Here is a 24,787-nt window from a genome sequence, read left to right as displayed (position 1 = left end):
ACATCTTTTCCTTCCAAGGGTACATCATGGGAATGCCGAAATCCAAAACGTTTAGAACAGAATCAGCAAACTTATTTGTGTGGAGTCTGGTCAAACCCTGGTGGAAGCCATGTTTGTTTTTATTAATAGAGAACGCTTACACGGGTAATCATTCCATATTTGGAATTCACATTTCCTTATATGGTAAGATGAAAATACCCTGTAAAATACCGCAAAATTACAGCACGCTGTAACTTATGGCGTTACGGTGACAAATGTATAATAATATGAAGTTATTATGAGGATTCCTCAAAGTATGCATGAAGACAGTACAGTGGAAGTAACGACCGACGCGCAGCGGAGGTCAATGCGATGGCGTACTATCTGAGTGACAGATGTATAATAATAATTTTTATTACTTCACCTACAGATGCCATTACCCCAGCTAGTACCACCTTCCTTGCTGTGAACTGCAGTGCAATGAGATGGGTTGCCTTCAAAGTCAACATGCACCTGCAGTCAGATATCAACCTGATAACCAGAATAATGCCAAGCCGAATACCGTTAATCTAAGAGCAGGCAATAATCTTAATCAAACCAATGTAAAGTCAGTTGCTTCACCAAACCAAGCTGCAATTAAAATTCCCAACTTTGATCAACCGCATGTAGAACAAGCCAGACAACAAAGTCAAGGTGAGTACTGTATACTGTAAAATGACTAATTTTCACTGGGTTTAAATTTCACTGATTTACCATTTCAGGCTTATTCAGTGGGTTTTAAATTCACGGTTTCGTCATTTAGATAATGTGTTCTATGCTAAATTTTACAGATTCACTGTGTTTTAATTTAGCGCATTTTTCCAGTCAGCGAAATAAGCTAAATTAAAACACAGTGAATAATTACCCCCTTTACAGTACTGTTTATATTTCATGACAAATTTTTGTAAATCAGTAAAAATGTTACTGGGGTCATATGACATGGATTGTCAGTGACAAAACTTAAGCGATTTACAGTATATGTAATAATACAGGAACAAGGGTCAAAAAACAAATCTTATAAGTTTAGTAGAGTCACTATTTTGTAAAGAAGTTTAAACAATAGTAATATTTTATTGCTTTTAGAAAATTGGAAAACAAAATATCAAATCTGTTTAATTTTTAGTACTTCAGTTAGGCAAAAAAACTTGTAAAATGGCAGCAGTTAGTCATGTATTGGCAAACTGTGTGCCTTGCTACTGTTAAATTTGAACTTTCAGAACTGTGTTTTCTGTGGCATCAGTTTCCTGGCCGTTGCCATCCTGAGACAAAATTTGTCATGCCTAAAAATTTGATGATATTCCACAATTTCTATGTGTATTTCTACAGTTTTTCATTATTGTGTTTGTGTTCTCTGTACTAGGTCCTGCTATTTATTTAGCTTTATATGACTATCAAGCAAGAATAGAAGACGACTTAACATTCCAGAAGGGTGAACATCTACAAATTATTAACAATAAGTAAATATTTCATAGTGAATTTCCTGTGAACTCCAGGCCAATTAACATTCAATGTACATTGTTGAGACTTTTAAATTTGTACTTTCACCAAATCTTAGTTGAAACCCCAATTTTAAGTCACAACATCAGATCTCAACCTGGCATTTTACACAGTTTATGGACAAAGTTATTTTATTTTCTTCACTGCAATAAATCTTGTCATGCATTGCTGTTCAAATTTTGCTTTGAGTATTTGCACAACTAACCCAGGAAGTATGTAATGTTTGAAGCTCGTTCAGACATGGGTATTACAAGTAAAATAATCATCCTTTTCTATGAGTGTATTTTGATTGGTTGTTCTCTTTCCAACAGTGATGGTGATTGGTGGTTGGCCAAATCACTTTCCACACACAGAGAAGGTTATGTTCCAAGTAATTTCATAGCACCATTGCAGAGTATCACTGCAGAAGAGTAAGTTAATTTTCATAATACTTTACTCGTCCGACTTAGCGCCCAGGATTCTTAGTTCCATTTTTGATGTTTTTAGGGAGCACTTAGTCGAACACTCACACTGTGTTTGATCGTACACAAACTCTTGATGCAAAGAAATTTCCGGCATGTTTTCTTGTACCACCATGGTTACCATGGTTACCATGGTTTACATGCACATCTGACTATATCCACGATCAATATCTTGAGAAAAGATGTTATTTTTTTTTTGGTTTGACAATGTAACCATATTACCACCCTTGAAAAATTATTCAAATTACATCTTTCGTCCACCATGCCGGACTGGGAGGGGAATATTACGTCTTTTTGGGGAAAATAATTGCGAAATGAGTGATCATTGATTTCGACAACACTTTTGCAATGAAAAAACAAACATGTTCACACAAAAAATGTGCATTATCAGGAAGTATTTAACACCTTTCACGGTTGCTCATCATGTACTGTGAAATTACTGTACAAGCACAAACCAAACAGTTTTTGTCAGGGCCACTACACACCTCAAAAGGAGAAATACAGTGCTAATCATGATTTTTATGCAATGAAACACACTTTTTGCATGCATATTTTAATAAATGTTAACCCATTGTTAACGCCCGGTAAAAACCCCTTGGGCCTATAATCAGGGATGCCCTCAACTTGTTAAATGTCTAAAAAAAAGAGGTGGGCTTATACCCAGGGAGAGGCGTATGAAATATAGTATTTGGAAAAGTCAAACAGTGTTCAACGGCCAGGTTTATGATTCAACAGTCAAATTCACTACGTTCAATTACCCGTCATAGACTCCGGTCAGTCAAAATGACTATTTTGAACTCTAAACATTAATCAGCGATTCTGCCAATGACAGAAAGATAGAAACTAGGTCAGGGGAAGCCCCATGACCCCGTAATTCTTTTCCCTTACGTCACGAACCACGTGGCCGAGGCCATATGGCAGCGCCATTACAGCCGGATAATTACTCTTTCTTTATCTCCGCATCGACGGGGATGAAGTCTAGCGGCTCTGCCTGGATAGCCTGCTTTTTCCTGTCAGGGTTTCTGCCTAAATTTGTGGCATTTTTAAGGGGATATACATGTATGGAAATAGAAATTCCCAAAATTTGAATGAGTATGTTATTCTATGAACATTCAGTCAAAGGATGGTTCAATTGTTGTCTAAATAAACAAACGCATTTCACCTATTGGCATATTTTAAATGAGTCACGAAGTATGTGGAATTGAACCATCTGAATATCTGTCTCGGACCAGATGACAAAATCTTGTTCATCGCCTTTTCTTGCAAAAAAGTTTAAATGTTTATTCACATTCTGAATGTCCTTTAAGGTAGCGAGAAGGGTTTTGTGACGTTTTCGAATAAATCATTCTCTGTCTGTTGTCTTGTTCAGAAGAGTAATTTAGCTTATATATTTCAAAAGACTAGGTATAGAGGTACAAGTTCGCACAAACTGGACGGTCATTGTTTACATAATTATCACCTGACATCAAAAATGGCGAATCTTGTAAAAATGACTAAGTCCTCGATTGCGAGAGCACACTGCGGAATTTCCTGGTGAAATTTACGTCATGCATTGTCCGTAATCAAGTCCATTGAAATGCGTCTCCGATAATCAAAAGACCTATTATTCCGATTTCTATGCAGGTTTGTTTTTTGTCCTCAAATTATTTCATACTTCGCACCTTTAACAGACTATTATTCTGTGACAAAGCATTTTCTTTAAAAACCCAGACATATTTCGCACCATCATTATCTTTTGAACGATAACTGCGAGTTTGAATGTCCTAGTCCGAACGCACTTGATTTGGCGGCGGTCCCAATGAGTTGTACTCAATCGAAACTTCAATTCGAGAAAAACGCGAAAAACAGTCTTGGTTGATAAAACACTGTAGATTTGCTGCATTATTATAAATATACACTAAAAATGGCCAAACATATTAACCACTGATATCATAGAGCTCATAAAGAGTGTCAGATAATGAATAATTTCAAGCTCGAGCGTGAAAAATGAAGAAAACTGCTGGCATTTGAGTCCCCACTCCAGGAACGTTTCGGGTTTCCATTGTTATGCAAACGAACAACGAGGGATAATCCTCTGGCAAACATTACTGTCCCACTGTACACGCTGACAGTTTACAAACAAGCTAATCCTTCAAGTGTCTCTGATAAGTGATCTAATAAAACGGTTTTCATGGTGAAACAAAATGGCCGATGTTTGAAAAAAAATTTGCTGTGTCAGAGTGCGACACTGAGTGGCAGATTTTTCTTTGCCTCATCTGTCGACGCTTTCTTTCTTTTCTTCGCCATTTCGTTAGAAAACATGGTATTAGTAAAATAGAATATTGACTTGAAAAATAAAACGATTTAAAAGAAAGTTGCGCAAATTTACAGCACTTATTTCGCACTACTTCCCGCCCGCTCCCGCTTTCCAATCACCTTTTTTCTCGCTTTTTTGACCGCTTGTTGAATTTGACCGGACAATTTCCGCTTTATTTTCGACCGCGCAAACCCCGAAATATCACCGCTCGCTCGCACGCATTTAAAATTCGGACTAACAGAAATAATTCTGAGGTTAACATTGTCTTATAATTGTCTTTATGGTTTTTATAGATGTTGAACAGCTGACAAAATTTCAAATACTTTTCGTTTTAACTATCTATAATTATATGCACGCAACCTGACCCTTTGGCCTCGATTTGGCTTGGACTGAATATTTTATTTTAAACAATATTCTGACGTGAAATACAAAATGTATTTCAACACAAGTACGACATGGCTGTCTGGGGTTTCTTTCCTGATTATTGAGTCTTCGCGATGTGTTCAGAGGCGAAGACAAGCTGAAGGACCATGAAGCTATATGGCAGTTCCATGCATGGGCTGACGGAAAGAAAATATTTCTAAGCCTAAAATAAAACCTCGTCTTTCGTTGATAATTTCGATTGTTTGGAATGTCTGTACACCGTGTCCCAATATTTTGTTTGGAATGTCGATCCCCGTTGGTTTCTCCCACAATCAGCTGGCATCGGTGTCGCTGGGTGTATATGATAGAGCACAGTCCCTCCACTGTGGATAGAGGAAAGTTGTGCAACCAAATTTGCCGAGTTCGCAGTTTTTCACGGATAAAAAATAACTAAAGGGAAAAACTCACAGCATTTTTGTAATAAAGACATTATTTTCTATCAATAATCCGCCCAAAATAGGAACATTTCTACTAATTCTTGTGTTTTTTCGACGTTTTTCGAAAAACCTGCGATTAGGCTGAGAAAGTAGAACATTCCGGAGGGGGTGAAGAGCATCGCCAGGCGATAGACGCGGGGTTCTTTGGCAACGACCGCAAACGTTTTCGTATCCAGCCATTGGTTGGCCACACAGAGGTCAAAATTAGACTGTCGACAGTCCCTCTGGCCTTACGTGTGTGTGTGTTTTTTTTTATTATTAATATTAATCAAACGCCGTAGTCGTTTGCGAAATGCCAAAGGCATTTCAAGCGAGGGCCGTAAGGCCCGAGAGACTGTTATAGAGGCTTCCCACATGACGTCACGAAACACGTGATCCGCCATCTTGGAGTACAAACGCAATCATGGAAACCATGACAACAATACACTGTCAGCTTGATATCCTGTGGTTTGTCCATGTTTTGTGCGGAATAATGGTGAATTTCTGTGCTATTGTCAACTGCAGCAACCGTGGAAATCGAGACAATGATAAATCATTCTTCAGGCTACCGACAGTTATTCGTAATCAGGGTGAAAAGACTGAAGAGATCTCGAAAGAACGTCGAAATTTGTGGTTCTGTTATTATTACACATGTTCCATACTTGATTATTTCGTATTAAAGAAAGAACATGCAAACCGGGATGGAATTTAGGTCGGGGAATCCCATTGCCCATTAATATGTTCCAATATAAGTGTTACGCCCTAGCAGCGCGTGTCAGTGTAGAACGCGCCCGGAGAACGCGTATCACTGTTTGTTTGAAATTAAAATAATCAGACGTCTAATCTGAGTCACTGTCCGAATAAATAACTCGTTGACGTTTAGTTGGGACCACGGCAGAACCAGAACTTGAACTGGATGACTATGATACACAGTTTATGTTGAAGTTAAAAGTTCCGCCACAGAATTGTGCATTGGCAAACATGCCGTGCAACTGCGGTACTCTACAGACGGGATGACTTTCGTCGACAGCGGTTGTCGCTTAGCTGCACCACAGTCCTTCGTTGAGGGACTGTGGCTGCACGCTACACCTTCGTGTGTGATGTTGCTTGCTGGTCGTGGATTGACTGAGTCTTGATTACCGGTTAAAATGTTGCTCTTTTGGCGTTGGTAATTTTTATTTGGAACTGAGTAACGCCGCAACGTCGCCAGCAGAAACCTGGTATCTCGATGCTGATGGTTGCGGCTCCATAGTAAGCGCTGATTTTACTGCTGGTGGATCTTCTGAGAGCCCTTCAAGGTTTATAAAACTCAGTTTCCAGGTGGTCAACACACATTAAGTTCTCCCAATCGTAGTATACCATATGATGTACACCTGACATGCCAAATATGTTGTTGAACGATTTGAACTGGATAAAAATAGCAAACGAAAATGTGTTTACAAAATAAAAATAGTTCGGTAGCCAATGAAAATACCATGTTCATTTGCATATCGACCGTGAAAATACCAAAAACATTATTGCATGGGTGATATGCAAATTAGTTTGGGCCAAAATAAGTGACTGCCTAAAAGTACCATTACTGTTGTTCAAATTTCATGTCACTCGGCAAGTATATTCATGTACCCCAAGGGGAAAATATCGTACTTCTAAATATTGTTTATTCCGAAAAACTGTACTCCTGAAGGGACTACATGTACTTTGTTTGCTCTCGGACCTCATTTGCATATGGGTTGTGGAAATACCGATTTTGATTTCAGGGACGAATCAAAATAAACTGCAGTACATAATAGTCAAATCTTCCATACATTCGTGTCTGCTCTGATCATTTCGTCAGTGGTAGGTTAAATCTACTTACTTCATATACGGATAGTAATTTGATTTCATTTCAAGCATATTATCATGATTATCCCTTACAAAAGTTTCCTATGGAACATATGTAATAATAACAGAACCCCACACCCTCCCCGTGGCTTTCGTTGCGTATGGTTTGTTTGTAATCCAACATGGCGGCCTAGTGATTTTTGTGACGTCACTGCAAAGCCTCTATAGCCTGCAGGACTGGCCTTGCTATTAATTATGCATGCATCTCGATGACGTAGTAATAATTTGCATATGGGTGGAGTTAAACTGTTATGCAAAGGTCAAATCGCGGTTTTTTTTTATGTCACGCATGACTTTGATCGTCTCGCCGAGTATAGATCGTTTTCTGCCAAGTATTATCCAGAACTACAAGTTGCGAACGCGAGTTATCTAATTTTAAACAAAGGAAGAGTGCATCAGGGCGACCAGTGGCGATACAATCAAAATAATGGATGATGGTTCGTCGGCAAAGTCACCGATACTATCCAGCAGGAATGGCGCCATTTCATAAGTCAGCGACTTGCCACTGCCAGTCGGCGCTGTGAGAAAAACATCTTTCTTCTGCAAATAGCCATCAATGACTTGTCGCTGGATTAGTCGAATACTTTCATACCCAAGTTTCTTCAACGCCAGCGAAACTGCATCGTCACAAGCCATCTTCAAAGCAGTGCACTGAACGAAGTTTATAAACTATTGCGTCGTCTGGTGGCTCAATTTTTTTTACTTCCTGTTGACCTGGGACTGCGTGACTTGTGATTGGTTAGCATTTTTATGACATCACTCTGCCTGTCAATCATGATGGTACGCTACAGGAGAATTTCTCTACAGTGGCGAGTGGTGGCGCAGCAGGCTATAACAGTCTCTCGGGCCTTACGGCCCTCGCTTAAAATGCCTTCGGCATTTCGCAAACACCTACGGCGTTTGATTAATATTAATATTAATAAAAAAAACACACACACGTAAGGCCAGAGGGACTGTCGACAGTCTAGTCAAAATACGCGTTCTATTTTTATGCGTTAAGTTTGGCTCTTCCGTTTCACCGCCTCCGGAATGTTCTACTTTCGCAGCCGTGTGAATCTTGAGTTTCGAAATTGTTCATCGACAGGCCACCAAATATTTATGGCTATAACTAAATTTTTGAGCCCAATAAATTATTCATACATGTCAAGCTCTGTTCGATTTTTTCAGGGCATGTGGCCGTTTTTAGTCGAAAATATTTTTGTGGGAACAATTTTACATATACGTATACGGTTTAGACCGAAGTCATTCAATGATCGTGACTTAGTTTTAAAAATTGAATGTCAAATTTTACCAGACATGGACCGACGTGGATTCGGTATCGTTAGTTTTGGAATTAATCATTAACATTTCCTCGTTTCTCTGCTCTGTCAAAATGAGTTACCTATGTTTTTTTCACGTAACTGTCTCATTAAAATAACATATTACATTTAGAACAAGCACCCAAAACACGTAACGAGAGGTCCCAGTGTCATACAACTATTAGATTTGAAATGCCGTTCAGAATTTAATAATAGTTAATACTAGTTAGTTGTATGTTCACACTTTACTATCAAAACCACCATATTGACCACTTCTGCGCCAGTGATCAGTGTTTGGACGAACGGTCAGTGTTTTCAATGAGAGCGAGCCTTAACATCAGGACTATTAAAACAGTTTGCGAGAATCTTGCATTGTCACAGTCAAGTGATTTTTGACTCCCATGTGCGAAGCACATAATTGGGAGTCTTTGCAGTTAGTGTGTCTGTGTGTGTGTATGTGTATGTGTGTATGTGTGTCCGATTGTTCCACTGCTATCTCAAGAATCATACATCGGTTTTTGATGAAACTTGGTGCATAGATGCTCTGGGCCAATGCGCAGATTTGATTAGGTTTTGGTAAAAATCCATGCTCGTTAATTACCTAATTTGCATGATAATTAGCTAATTGTTAGCTGTTCTATGACTGTTCCACTGATATCTAAAAAAACACTCATTGGATTTTGATGAAACTTGGTACATAGATGCTCTGAACATATGCGCAGATTTGATTAGTTTTTGGTAAAAATCCGTGCATATTAATTACCTAATTTGCATGATAATTAGCTGATTTTTAGCTGTTCCATGATTGTTCCACTGATATCTAAACAACCACTCATTGGATTTTGATGAAACTTTGTACATACATGCTCTGAACTAATGCTAGGTTTTGATTAGTTTTTGGTAATAATCCGTGGATACTAATTACCTAATTTGCATAATGATTAGTCAATTTTCGGTTTTTCCACTGATATCACAAGTACTACCGGTAATCATCACATTTCAATGAAACTTGGTACATAGATGTCATATGACACTGCACAGACCTGATAGTTTTTATGGTAATATCAGTACATATTAATTACCTAATTTGCATAATTAATTAATTTTCAGCATTTGATATAAGTACTAATCACATTTTAATGAAACTTGGTACATAGATGTCATATGACACTGCACAGACCTGATAGTTTTTCTGGTAATATCAGTACATATTAATTACCTAATTTGCATAATTAATTAATTTTCAGCATTTGATATAAGTAGTGACCATCACATTTCAATGAAACTTGGTACTTACATACTTAAGGACTATGCAGAGATTGATTGTTTCCGATAAATATTTGTGCATATTAATCACCTAATTTGCATAATTAGTTAATTTTCAGCTTTTCCACGGGTATCTCAAGTACTAATCATCACATTTCAATGAAACTTGGTACATAGATCCTTTAGGACTATGCAGAGACCTGATTAGTTTTAGGGTAAATAATTGTGCATGTTAATTAACTAATTTGCATAATTAATTTTCAGCTTTTCTACTGATATCTAAAGTACTAATCATCACATTTCAATAAATCTAGAATTATGCAGACCCAATTAGTTTATTTAGGTAATAATCCGTGGGTACTAATTACCTAATTTGCATAATGGTTAGTCAATTTTTGGTTTTTCCACTGATATCTCAAGTACTAATCATCACATTTCAATGAAACTTGGTACATAGATCCTTTAGGACTATGCAGAGACCTGATTAGTTTTAGGGTAAATAATTGTGCATATTAATTAACTAATTTGCATAATTAATTTTCAGCTTTTCTACTGATATCTAAAGTACTAATCATCACATTTCAATGAATCTAGAATTATGCAGACCCAATTAGTTTCCGGTAAATATTTGTGCATATTAATCACCTAATTTGCATAATTAACCAACTTTCACACTGATATCTCAGGTACTAAATATCACATATCAATGACTGTACATGGATGCTGTAGGACAATAGACAATAGACCTGGATAATTGTGGGTTAAAATCTGTACATATTAATTAATCAGCTTTCACACTGATATCTAAAGTACTAATTATTCCATTTCAATGAAACTTAGTACAAAGATGCTCTAAGACAATGTACAAACCTAATTAGTTTGGGGTAAAAATCTGTTCATATTAATTCCCTAATAAGCATAATAATTCACAATTTTTTGGTTCTAATCACATTTCAATTAAACTTGGAAACATAGATTTTCTGTTACATTGCGCAGACCTCATTAGTTTTACACTCAAATCTGTTCATATTAATTTCCAACGTATATACAAGGTTTGAACAAAATCCATCTGTAAACAGCCGGGAAATGCTTGATTTTGATGATTTTTAGAACAAAAATGGCCGCTACTCGGCCATCTTGAATCAGATCGTGAAACAAATTGACGTGCATATGTATGATATCATGTATGATGTATGTGTGAAGTTTGATTGTGATTGGTCCAGGCATTTCTAAGATACAGGTCCGAACGCATGCACACACGCACGCACGCACGCACGGACACACGGAGGTCAAAACATAAGTCCCCGTTTTCATATTAATTTTCTGATTTGCATAATTAGTTTTCAGCTAAGTAATTTCGAATTATATTTAATGTGTCTCCAATACTCTCAGCACATGGGAGTTCTTTCTAAGCTTTCTTTGATTTAGCATTAAAATCAAAACAAAAAAAATCAGGTACCTGCAGGTCCGATGAACAAGATTTTTTCCTTGTCTGGTTTTATAGTTTTTTATATCACCATGAATCATTTGGCTAGCAAGCATGCTGCTTTCACAACAAAAAGCAATTATTTTCAGAATTCAACATAATACTCATTTATTAAAAGACCATCTTTTCTCTTCAAGTGTTGATGTTAAATCACTTGCATGTTTGTGTTTATGTCCTTTCAGTTGGTATTTTGGTAAAATAAGTCACAAAGATGCAGAGAAAAAATTATTACAGCCAGGATTGTCTAGCGGTTGTTTTATTGTACGAGACAGTGAGTCAACACCAGGTAGGATACATTATAATTGGAAAACTGAATTATTCTTTAATTGTCTCTAAAATTGTGATAAAAATAACAAACAAAAAAAAGATGTGTAGTGCACGAGGAATAAAAACATGAATATACATAACAGAATTCAGGAGGCTATAAAAACTATAAGTTACATAATATAACGAGTGGTGGTTTTTGGTATAAGCATTTACAGAACTGCAAAATACCCAGATAAGTTCCTGTTCTAAACCACAGGTTAATTTGCATAAACAGTTTATGAAACCAAGTCTTATCATTCAGGATGCAAACAATTTGCATTATATTCAACACAACACTCTGCATTAAGAAAAAAAATGATCTAGCTCCAATCGGAAAAAAAAAAATTTTGGCTTTTTGTCAACTATCTAGCCAATACCCTCAATCTGTAATGCCGCAATATATAGTGCCAAGGTGTTAGCCACGCTAGCTAAGATAATCACACGTTTAGCTTAAAAACAATCAAGCACTGGCGCCGATGATCTTTCCTGTCTTGGCATTGGCTTGAAATTGTCTATACCAATAAACAAGCTGGTTGCTATACAACTGGTAGTGAGGGGAAAGATTACATTGCTTAATCTGCCACTAAAGTTTACGTAACAAAAGATGACACATTTAAAACTGTATTAAACATAAATACATAACAAAAAAATAATATTTATTTGTGAATCAAGTGCTAAAAATACACACAAATACAAAAAATTTCATAAAATTGGACCAATACAAACACATCCAAGACTTTGACATAAACATATGCAATGCAAATAGAGAAAATACCCCAAAACTGATACCGTAATTTCCATTCATAGTCAATATACAACATTTTTTCAATACTGTAAAATACTTTATTTCAGCTAGGATTTATTTTCACTGACTTTTGACGAGTTGAATGTTAAATATAGGAAAAAAAGGTACATTTGCTGGATTTTATTTTCACCGAATTATTCCTTCAGCAAAAATAGCGAAAATTAATCGCAAGCAAAATTTAAAGTATTTTACAGTACCGGATATGTACATTACTGTATCTGCGCTATTTCAAGGGCATCAGCTACATGTAGGAGCACATATTAGCTAACAGTTTCATTTATTGTTTACCGGATTATTAAAACATGACTTATTTTGACCATAGACATACCTCTGCTATGTACATAAGTGCATAAACTACAAATGAAGCCAATACGATATATATTTGCAGATTTCCTCAATGTCATTTTCAGATTTTTTATTAATAATCTGTTTTTCTTCTCCACAGGCTCGTATGCCCTTTCTGTTCTGTACTATGACAGAGTGAAAGGTGATCATAGTGTGAAGCAATACAAAATAAAAAAACTTGATCAGAATGCTGGCTATTTTATCACTGCACGGGCTCAATTTCCATCAGTTTCTAAGCTTGTCGACCATTACGCAAGTATGATCACTTTTTAATATCCTAACATTGTGTATAAACTATAATTAATATATTTTGTAAAATTTGTAGAAGAATGTTTTTCTGGGTTTCAACTCAGTCATACAAAATGACAATCATGTAGGTGTCAGTGCTCAAAATCAAAGCCAATTTTTTTTTTAGTTAGCTCTTCCAACTGTATTTACTTACTGTAAATTTTTTGGAGTGAAGGAAAAGTGGAAATATCAGAATTTATTTTTATTGATTTTGCAGAAAAAAGTATGATAATAAGGTTGTCATGAGAATACTGCAAAATATGCACTCAGGCAGGACAAGTATACACTTTGCAGACAACTATACACTTTGCAGACAACTGCACACTTTGCGGTTTGCTCATAATGACATAATATTATTAGCACGAAACATGGGCTTATAGAATGAGCGATATTCGTATGTGACGATGCGACTATGTCTCTTTATTTCATAGCAGTACAACAAAAAAGTTGTGACAAACTTGCTATGAACCTTATCACGGTGGTATGCTGGTGCTCGTTGTTCGTTGTTTTTTCTCGCTCACATATTCATATTTTCTTTAATAGATTTTTATTAATTTAATAGACAAGTTCATTATTTTAAACATTGTTTTATAAAAATATGTCATGGACCTCATTAAAATGCAGAAATGTAATTCTAGGCAACCTACCACAAATACAGTTAAACAGATATCAACTACAAAGTTAATTCATGAATGTAGTTATATTTCGAAAAGTTAAAACATTCCAACCCCCATCCCCCCCAGTCAGTCTGAATACTGCCCTTTCTCAGCATAACAATCATTTTAACTATAGACTATAGAGGGTGCTGTGTAATCTGCAGTAAAAATAATGACAGGGATTCAAATCCTGATTGTCGAGCCATTCTTGTCTACTTGAAACATTTATAGTTTCCACATTAAACTAAACTATGTCTTGAATAAAGCTGTTACATTTGAGAATTCTTAAACTTGATAGCTATAGGTTTATTTTCACAGTTAGCCTTCATTCATTCATTCATTCATTCATTCATTCATTCAATCATTCATTCATACATACATACTCGTATATATTAAATTCTGATGTTCTTCTATCACAAACAGTGCAACCTGATGGATTATGTGAAAAGCTTTCCAAAGCATGCCCCAAAGTCAATCCTAATACCAGGGGTTTAGGTAAAGATCAATGGGAAATCCCAAGAGAGTCATTGAAATTGCAGAAAAAACTTGGTGCTGGTCAGTTTGGAGAAGTATGGGCTGGTAAGTGCTTATTTTGGTGTTCCTTTCTATACTCAATAGACAAGTTTTGAATTCCACCATTCCAATTTGGTCTCCATGAGCTAGAAATCCATCTCCCAATCTAACATGAAAACCAACTGATGGCACGACAACTTTATTGAAATTCCGTTTTATCTGTGTTTCACTCTGCAGTATCAAAACACTTAGACTTCTGATCCTTTGAGTAGCAAAATAAACTTTTACCCCATTTGTATTTATTTCTATTACTCCAGGTGGAAATATTGAGTATTCGTTTCTCTCTCAATCATCTACAATATAACTAGCCATGGTTTTGCGCTGTTTTGAGCTGGATTGATTCTAGGCTACGTCTGTACATGGCAGCATTGGTGTTAGGGTCCAGTCTGTATACCATTGCTACCGTGTACACTGACAGATGACTATGCAAAAAACTATGCAAAACCACAGCAGTCTCGCTATCCCTGTGGATAGAAGGAGTATGATTTAACCAATTTTACAACCATTCAACTAAATTAAAAAAAAACACAAAGTACACTAGCATGCAGTAACCAATAATACATTCATCTCATTGTAAATTATGTAGTCAACCATTTCTCGTTCAAAGGAACTGTGTGTAGTGGCAAGTGCAGTTAATCAGTTGTAAGTCGGTGACTTACTGTAGCCATATCTCTTATACGCCTTGACCGATCATGTTCAAACTTAACATATACATTATATTTGACATATGTATATATGTTTGTTTGATGATCTAATTCAAGATGGCTGAATAGTGGTCATGTTTACTATCAAACAATGTGGTGTTGTGTCATGACTTGTATATTTTAGATTTTTACAAGGCCTTAAAAAGAAACCATGTTGGCTTTTTAGCTCCGCTGTCGACTTTGTCGAGCGGAGCTTATCATATGAGTGATTGTCCGTCGTCGGCGTCCGTGTCAATGTTTTACTTTTTCGACTTCTTCTTGAAAACTACAAGCCAGAATGCTTTGATACTTGGTGTATATGTACCTTGGGTAGACCTCTCTTAGGTTTGTTCATTTCATGTTGATATCTTCAATTCTCTAATTTTGGTGAATATATTTGTAATTTTTGGTAAAAAGTGATATTTTCGACTTCTTGTTAAAAACCGCAAGTGCAAATGTTTTGATATTACATATATAGGTACTACATGTGGACCTCTCTCAGATTTGTTCATTTTGTAATGATATCTTTAATTCTCTAATTTTGGTGAATATTTTTGGAATTTTTGGTAAAAAGTGATATTTTCGACTTCTTGTTAAAAACCGCAAGTGCAATTGCTTTGATACTACATATATAGGTACTACATGTGGACCTCTCTCAGATTTGTTCATTTCGTGATGATATCTTCAATTCTCTATTTTTGGTGAATATTTTTGTCATTTTTGGTAAAAAGTGATATTTTCGACTTCTTGTTAAAAACCGCAAGTCTGATTGCTTTGATATTACATATATAGGTACTACATGTGGACCTCTCTCAGATTTGTTCATTTCGTGATGATATCTTCAATTCTCTAATTTTGGTGAATATTTTTGTAATTTTTGGTAAAAAGTGATATTTTCGACTTCTTGTTAAAAACCAATAGTTCAATTGCTTTGATATTACATATATAGATACTACATGTAGACCTTTCTCAGATTTGTTCATTTTGTGATGATATATTCAGTTCTCTAATTTTGGTGAATATTTTTGTCATTTTTGGTAAAAAGTGATATTTTCGACTTCTTGCTAAAAACTGTAAGTCCGATTGCTTTGATACTATTCATATTGTTCATTTTCTAATGATGTCTTCAGTTCTTTAATTGAAATGTGCATTGCTAACAGCGGAGCTATCTCAGCCGATAGGCTGCTTGTTTATGATATTCAAAACTTGTACAGGAACCCTGATAAATCACTTGTACATGTACTTTCAGTTTGTAATCCCAGACTTAGACTGTGGAAATTGATTTGCTTATTTTGTAGGTTCATGGAATGGTGTAACAAAAGTAGCTATAAAAACTTTGAAGACTGGAACAATGTCACCACAAGCATTTTTACAAGAAGCTAATCTAATGAAAAAGTTGAGGCACGAAAATCTTGTTCAGTTGTATGCAGTGTGTACAGAAAAGGTAGGTGGATGTTGAGAATAAGTTTCAGATGTTTATAAAACTTTGCTTCAACCAAAGGCAACCGTGATATTTTTAGTCCCCGTTCGGACGTAGTCCGAAAACGGGGACTTGTGTTTTGCCCTGTGTGTGTCCGTGCGTTCGTGCATCCGTGCGTCCGTGATCACCTGTATCTCGAACATGCATGGACCGATTAAGTTCAAACTTCACTCATACATCACACATTATATGGGACATATGCACATGTATTTTTTTCATGATCCGATTAACGATAGTCGAATAGCGGCCATTTTAAGGCCGAAAATGCATCAAAATCGCACATTTTCACCATTCCGGACCCGGATCTCAGTTATGCATGGACGGATTTCGTTCAAATTTGGTACATACATTAAACATAATAGGACCTTGATGCACGTCATTTTTTTTTTAGATCGGACTTGAAATGGCCGACTGGTGGCCATTTTGTTTTAAAGAATTCAGTTCTGGATTCGTATCTGAGACATGTCTGGATTGATCAAGTTCAAACTTCACACACACCTGGTACATCATGTCACAAATAGATATGTGCATTTGTTTCATGATCCGCTTAACAATAGCTGAATGATGGCCATTTTAAGGCCGAAAATGCATCAAAATCACGTATTTTCACAATTCTGGAACCAGATCTCAGTCATGCATGGATGGAATTTGTTCAGATTTAGTGCATATATTAAATATAAGCTTGATGCATACCAATTTTTCTTCGGATCAAGTTTAAAATGGCCAACTGGCGGCAATTTTTTTTAAAGAATTTAGTTTTCGATCCATATCTCGGACATGCCTGGACAGATCAGTTCAAACTTCACATACACATCATACATTATATCATACATATGCCTGTGCATTTGGGCCAGTCCTTTTAAGGTCAAAAATTCACAAAAATTGCACATTTTCACCATACCGGAACTGAATCTATGTCATGCATGGGCAAATTTAGTTTAAATTTTTTTTTGGATTGTGTTGAAAATGGCTGACTGGTGGCTATTTTGTTTTACTGAATGCAGTTCAACATTCATATTGTTGCTGCTTTGAATGTATATGTCACTCAAATATGAACGGAACGGGGACGTGTCATTGACAATGACTTGTCTTTGATGTTAATGTTACATGGGACTTGAATATGATTTCAAACATAATATGATATGCAAGGTTACCTTAAAATATCCCAAGACAAATTATGACACTCGCGTACAAAATCCACGATAATAATTACATTGTTTGATGGTTTAATTTTAAAACAATTTTTCTGAGCAGAAGAATAAATTTGTTACATCCTGTTTTTTAAAAAAATGGTTTTAAAGTAGCTTCAAGTTCATAATTGACAAATATTTGTTTGTGTGACTCTAAGTCAACAATATTTTTTTTTTTGATTTTCAAATGAAAATGGATATGTTTGTAAATTCAGGTTGCATAAACAACTGGGAATTTTTTTTCTATTAATGGTTAGAGATTAAGTGCATGTCTATATCACGTAATTCAACATGTTCCACTAAGAGACGTTGTATGGAAAACCTTTATTTTCTGTTTGATGCTGCTGCAGTTGCCTGTGCATGTGTTCTTCAGTAGCTTTAGTTCAACTTGCATTAAAAATATTCATTCCAGGAACCTATTTACATTGTGACTGAACTGATGGTGAATGGTAGTTTACTGGACTTTTTAAGGGACGGCAATGGCAAAAATCTCACGTTACCAGAACTTGTAGACATGGGTGGACAGGTTAGTAGCATTTGTCATAATCCTCGGGGCGGACTTCCGGGCATTTTCTCCGCCTGGCAACCCTCGCGGTGAAAACAAAGGCCAAAAACTCACAGAAAACGGTACTTTGGGATGGTTGTTGAGACTCCCCTGAACAGTGTAACAAAATAGCCCTATGTGTGTAACATATATAAATTTGGTTGTTCAGGATTACTTCAAAGTTTATGTTGTTTTCTCAAATTTTCACCGGCTGGACCGGCGTTCCACAGCAGCGCCCACAGAGCCCATAGAAATACATGTACAGTGGTGCGCGTCTTAGCAACGTGGAATGTCCGCCCCCGAGGATAATTGAGGGGCAAAATCGCCAAATGTTTTAGCAGTGAACATTTTTCTAGGGTACTAAACACTTGTCTGCAAAAGCCTCTATGGATTACTGAAATGAATGGGAAAAACCATGTTAGCAGGCAATTTGGTTTTAGCTGTGCTGTCAGCTTAGTAAACGGAGCATAGCTGTTCATATTACTGTCCATCAGCTGCCAGCGTCAACTTTACATTTTTGACTTCTTCTTAAAAATCATCTTTTTAGCTCCGCTGTCAACAAAGTAAGTCGACACAGCGGAGCTGTTCATATTACTGATTGTCCATCGTCGTCAACTTTATAAGTTTTCAAATTTGATATTTTTTTTTTTTTTTTTTTTTTTTTATTTAAACAATATTTTTATTTCGTTTCAATAATGGACATACAACACAAAAAATTACAACACATAAAGGAAAAAGGAAGAAAAAATAAAACAAAGAAAAAAAATGAAAAAAAAAAAAAAAAAAAATGATCTAGTATAACATCTAAATTTGCCCATTATCTAACCAATTAGTTAATGGTTCCCATTTCTGATAATGGATAAGCTCTTTGTTTTTGTTTATTGCGATTTGTAGTTCAATATTTCTATTTTCCCTGATCCAACTTTTATATGCATATTTTGTTGAATGAACCTTTTGAACCCTACAGGTATATACATATTTTTTAAATAATAAAATAAAATGATTTAATAATATATTTTCTGGTTCACATAGACCTATAATATTTTTGACATTACAAACCAAATTGGCAATAAGTTTGCAATCACTTTGCAACAGTCTCCACAGTCTCTTTACAACAATACAGTTAACAAATAGGTGTTCTAATGTTTCTTCTTTTTCACAAAAAGAACAGTGGGGGGAATTGATTATTTTCCATTTATACAGTTTTACATTAGTTGTTAAAACTCTGTGTAGAATTTTGTATTGGAATGCTCTAAGATCTGTGGAGATTGTTGTCTTGAAAGGTAGTTTGAAAATTACATTTTGTTTCATCCCATACAAATGTTGAAAGTCTATGGCAATATTTGGCTCTTCAATAATGTTTTCACACAAAGACTTGTACACCTTTTTGCTCGTCAGTGTATTAATTGCAACATACTTAGAATTCCATTTAATTTTGTTTTGAAAATCACACCACTCATGGGTATTAGCATGAATGTTCTCTCTCCAGTCATCTGGTATTGCAGAGATTAGGCCTTGTATAGTATGGTACCAATTTGATATGCAAGTACCTTGGATGGTTCTTTCTCAGATTTGTTCATTTCATGTCAAAATATCAAATTCTCTATTTTTGGTGAATATTTTTGGTAAAAAGTTATTTTTTCGACTTGTTGAAAACAGCAAGTTCGATTGCTTTGATATTATACATATTGCTCATTTTCCAATGATAATTTTTGTGATATCTTCAATTATCTAATTTTGATGAATATTTTTGGTAAAAAGTGATATTTTCAAATTCTTGTTGAAAACAGCAAGTTCAATTGCTTTGATACTATACATATTGTTCATTTTCTAATGATATCTTCAGTTCTTTAATTGAAATGTGCATTGCTTACAACGGAGCTATCTCAGCCGACATGCTGCTTGTTTAATATGGCTAGCCTACTTACTTTAATATTTGATATGTAGACACCTTGTAGACAATTTTCTAACTATAAAGTAGAGCAATTATCAGCTGACTGGCTGCTTGTATCTATGTTTTCTCATGTCAGATTGCAGCAGGTATGTCATATCTGGAAAGGATAAATTACATTCATCGAGACTTGGCAGCTAGGAATTGTCTTGTGGGGGAAAATAAAACAGTGAAAGTTGCAGACTTTGGATTAGCTAGAATCATAGAGGATGATGAATACACTGCCAGACAAGGTGAGTTTAGACTGAAATTATCGGTATCCATTTTATTCAAGTCAACTCCAAAAATATATTTGTTTTTGACCATGAATTTGTAGCCGCCAACAATTACTCAGGCTTAACCTTTTCACCACCAGACTTTCTTCAATATTTATGAAAATTATGAACCCCAATTTTGTAGCCAACAAACAGTTTTTAATTAAAAATATTTAACTTTTGATATTCTGAAGGAAAGTGCAGACTATAAACAGGACTATTTGGTGAATTTTTTATAAAAGAGGAAACTGGTGACTTGAATAGGATTCAAAAGGTTAAATCCCAAAAAATTATTGGACAATTATCGTACATGTTCATGTGGAAAACCAGTTTTTGCCTTGACCTTAAAGGCCCAATTTACTTGCCCCGGGCAAGTGTGAATTGGAGGTGTGGCTATGCTAATGAGTGTTGTTAATCACTTGCATAGCCTATGACGCATCCTGTTTCAGCGGTCCAACATCATGTGACTTTGATTGACAGTAGTTAGTTATTCAAGATTAGTAGCGCATCCCTTTCCTCGATTCGTGTTTTTGACTTTTATCCGTCAAAATCTCAGCTCGTACACTATTTATTGTCATAAATACTACACACAGTCACTGCTGTGATATTCATAGTCACATGCATCCACTTTGGCATGACATAATCGACCTGTAAGTTCGAGAAAACGCATTTTTACGAGAGCTTGGCTGGAGCTGTTAATTGAGCTGAAATAATTTCTATTGTTTAAGAGCGTATTTATAGTATACCTGGGCCTTTAAACAAAAGTTCAGAGCAGGGTATACTGGTAGTTGGCAAAATGTCTGTCATTTGTCTGTCTGTCGCTGGCCCATCGTAACCTGAAATAGGCAAGAGGTTTCGCATGTGATGTATTCAAAACTAATAATCTTAGATAGTGTGTACCTTAATTTGAACCTGCCGAGAGATTGGGGTGCCAAACATGCATAATTTTGTGAGATATCATAAAAATGTGGTTTACCTTGTGAGCTTGATTACTGTAAAAGGGTTAATTATTCACTTGGTTTTAATTTTGCTTATTTCGCTGACTGGAAAATCTGCTAAATTAAAACCCAGTGAATATGTAAAATTTAGCATAGAACACATTATTTAAATGATAAAACCGTAAATTTAAAACCCACTGAATATGCCTGGAATGCAAAATCAGTGAAATTTAAACCCAGTGAAAATTAATCATTTTACAGTATGCGAAAGATTTCCACGAGATTTATTCAAAACTGATATGTCTTGTGCATTAGAATGAAATCTGGACCTGCTGAAAAATTAGGATGTCACACATGCTTTTTGAAGTATCATAAAAACATGTTCTAAATAAAAAGTATCTGAAATAAATTTATTGTCACAGTGCCCTCTAGTGTTAGAATATCAGAGTACTGGAGTACTCTGTCTCTATAAAAAAAATTTATTGTCATAGCGCCCTCTCATGGAAGACGATCAATAATTGAGGGTGAATGATAATGGAAACCTATATTTTATAGTGGCTTTCTCATTGGACAACCAGGTATTTTTTTATATTTCAATTCCCGTGATTGTTGAAGTGAAAGTGATTATAGGATCGTACATTGTGTGTTTTCTATTGTATAGGTGCAAAGTTTCCAATCAAATGGACTTCTCCAGAAGCAGCGCTCTATGGTTCATTTACAACAAAATCTGATGTATGGTCATTTGGTATATTGCTTACTGAATTAATTACACTTGGCAGAATGCCATATCCCGGTAGGTTTAGTAACTTAAGTGGATCAAACTAAGTATTACAAATTATTATCATCTTTATTTAACTCGTTCAAACTGGACTGGAACATGGTTATGTTTTTATTTAACTGGTTTAAACTGGACTGGAACATGGTTATGTTTTTATTTAACTGGTTTATACTGGACTGGAACATGGTTATGTTTTTATTTAACTGGTTCAAACTGGACTAGAACATGGTTATGTTTTTATTTAACTGGTTTAAACTGGACTGGAACATGGGTATGTATTTATTTTAACTGGTTTAAACTGGACTGGAAGATGAGTATGTATTTATTTAACTGGTTCAAACTGGACTGGAACATGGGTATCTATTTATTTAACTGGTTCAAACTGAACTGGAACATGGGTATGTATTTATTTAACTAGTTCAAACTGGACTGGAACATGGGTATCTATTTATTTAACTGATTTAAACTGGACTGGAACATGAGTATGTATTTATTTATTTATTTAACTGGTTTAAACTGGACTGGAACATGGGTATTTATTTATTTAACTGGTTTAAACTGGACTGGAACATGGGTATGTATTTATTTAACTGATTTAAACTGGACTGGAACATGGGTATGTATTTATTTAACTGGTTTAAACTGGACTGGAACATGGGTATGTATTTATTTAACTGTTTTAAGCTGGACTGGAACATGGGTATTTATTTATTTAACTGGTTTAAACTAGACTGGAACATGAATATGTATTTTATTTTAATTACTGGTTTGAGCTGGACTGGAGCATGGGTATGTATTTATTTAACTGGTTCAAACTGGTATGAAAAGAGGAATTGCAATAATTAATTGTTATTTAATATTGTTGTACATTTACTTGACATATTCTTTATTCTCTGCAGGTATGATGAACCGTGAAGTATTAGAGCAAGTCGATAGAGGTTACAGAATGCCCAAACCACAGAATTGTCCTCCAGCTCTCTATGACCTCATGTTAGACTGTTGGAATAAAAGTCCTGATCAAAGGCCAACATTTGAGTTTCTCACTGGCTACCTTGATGACTTCTTTGTTGCTGCTCAGCCTAACTACAAAGAACCAGATAATTATTAAAATCATCAAATAACTACTTATTGTGCCTTAAATCAGTGGTATACTGTATAGCTGATTATATAACACAACAGAAAGACTGCTTTTAAACAGAATAAACCTGTTCCTACAAGTGTGTTCAGACTTTGAAAAAAAGGAAGACTTCAGCCAGACTGGATAAACGAATTTGTGGTGTCGAAGGCACAGTACTTTCAATAGACTTCAACAGTACAGTTATTCACTGGTTTTGACTGGACTAAACCAGTTCCAGTTCCAGTTGCATTGCTGTCGTGTCTGGTCAGTAGTAAGATTATTCAGTGATTTGAACAGGCATAAACTAGAATAAACCAGTTCCTAGCTGTTGCAGTGCTGTCACGTTTTGTCAGCTTTTATGAAATTGTGAAGCTCATACAGAACAGTTTGTGAAACAGAAATTTGTTTGTGACGTAAGACTGCCTTAAAATTGTGTTTTGCAATAAAACACCATAAATTAGAGAATGGCTTGTATGTTTGGTCATGTACTACTCAATATATAACCTAATAACCAGTGTCCCCTTTGAAACTAATTCATAGAAATAACTTACAACAGATGATGATGACATACTCCTGTCATGCCTTGAATTAGGTGAATTTTTCGTACACATAAATTGTATAGAAGAGTAAGAAATATTAAAATTGCGAAACATTGAAAATTTCGATGGTTTTTTTTTATGAAACTAATTAAAAATATATTTAGTCAGAACATCTTGTCTGAGGAAGTATGGAAATTTAAGTCAAATCGTACAAAAAAAATTCTTCCATCCCACAATGCTGACCATTATGAATAAAAATTGGTGCAATCTGTTATTTTTTTTGTTAGGCTTGAACCTAAGTTCAATGACCCCCCCCCCCCAAATCTATTTTATCTTATTCAAAATATATTGTTATCAATTAAAGTAAGAGTGAGTGTATATGTTTTAACACACAACTTCCTACCTTGTATTAAAATCAACTTTCAATTTACCTATACAATCTGATAAGAGTATAGAGTAGTCATACAATAGTGTATAATCTGTGTGTCATTCCATTTGTTATATGCCACACCACTAATGCCTAGCTACGTTGCTAGTAATATCTCATTACATCAACTCTATTGACTGTAGATAATACAATGACATCAAACTGAAGATTCGCCATTTATACTATTTTAGTCTTTGAATACCACATTTTTCCCTGGCAACGATTTTGTGCAACTTTTTGCACACTTTGATATATTTTTGTACAATTTTTTTGTTAATTTTAAATCAAATAAATATAATTCTCCATCAAGTGAATATAATTTTCCATCAGTTACAGATTCTGATAAATTATTTTGACAACAATCAGGAGGGTTTATTTTGTGAAATGTGCCAAAAGTTTACTTTGGTTGAAACTGGTCGATAACCATTTGCATATGGTAATGAATACTGTAAAATGTTTTGATTTGGCTGAATGATTCAGTGAAAATAAAATACAGCAATATACGTTTTTCCTATACTGTATTTTACATTTAAATCGTCAAAAATCAGTGAAAATAAATTCCATACAAAACACCCTAAAAGTCTTTTCTCATCTAAAATAAAGTATTTTACAGTATATAATGTTTGTTTCAAAGGAAGTCACTGAGAATTACGCCATTTGTTTCTTCACCAGACTTACTCGCCCAAATTTTTCTGCACTTTTTAATATACTCTTCAATGTATCTCAAAATGAAACCTAGTTTTTACTAAAAAATTTGGCTATTTTTGCCCAAATCTGAGGAAAAGTGCAGACTATAAATAAGACTATTTTGTGAATTTGTAATAAAAAGAGGGAACTGGTTGTGAAAAGGTTAATTATTCATGAAAACATT

At 35.2% G+C, this 24,787-nt stretch overlaps 1 protein-coding gene across 1 annotated transcript in view; it reads left to right on the top strand.

Annotated features, from left to right (window-relative positions):
* The window catches only part of LOC102802340 (tyrosine-protein kinase Yes-like), a 34,459-nt gene extending 11,044 nt beyond the window's left edge, over positions 1-23,415 (top strand). The window contains exons 2-12 of the mRNA XM_085493433.1: positions 410-672; positions 1,379-1,475; positions 1,827-1,925; positions 11,225-11,328; positions 12,599-12,754; positions 13,866-14,021; positions 15,997-16,142; positions 17,781-17,894; positions 19,943-20,096; positions 21,717-21,848; positions 22,733-23,415. Of these exons, the coding sequence (XP_085349559.1) occupies positions 465-672; positions 1,379-1,475; positions 1,827-1,925; positions 11,225-11,328; positions 12,599-12,754; positions 13,866-14,021; positions 15,997-16,142; positions 17,781-17,894; positions 19,943-20,096; positions 21,717-21,848; positions 22,733-22,941 (1,575 nt within the window). The 5' untranslated portion in view covers positions 410-464 and the 3' untranslated portion in view covers positions 22,942-23,415. The remainder of the gene's footprint in view (positions 1-409; positions 673-1,378; positions 1,476-1,826; positions 1,926-11,224; positions 11,329-12,598; positions 12,755-13,865; positions 14,022-15,996; positions 16,143-17,780; positions 17,895-19,942; positions 20,097-21,716; positions 21,849-22,732) is intronic.
* The last annotated feature ends 1,372 nt before the right edge of the window (positions 23,416-24,787 follow it).

Source organism: Saccoglossus kowalevskii, chromosome 18 (assembly GCF_978046115.1).
Source record: "Saccoglossus kowalevskii chromosome 18, keSacKowa6.1, whole genome shotgun sequence".
NCBI classification, from domain to species: Eukaryota; Metazoa; Hemichordata; class Enteropneusta; family Harrimaniidae; genus Saccoglossus; species Saccoglossus kowalevskii.
The sequence above is the reverse complement of the archived record's forward strand: the minus strand, read 5'-3'. Positions and strand labels throughout refer to the sequence as shown.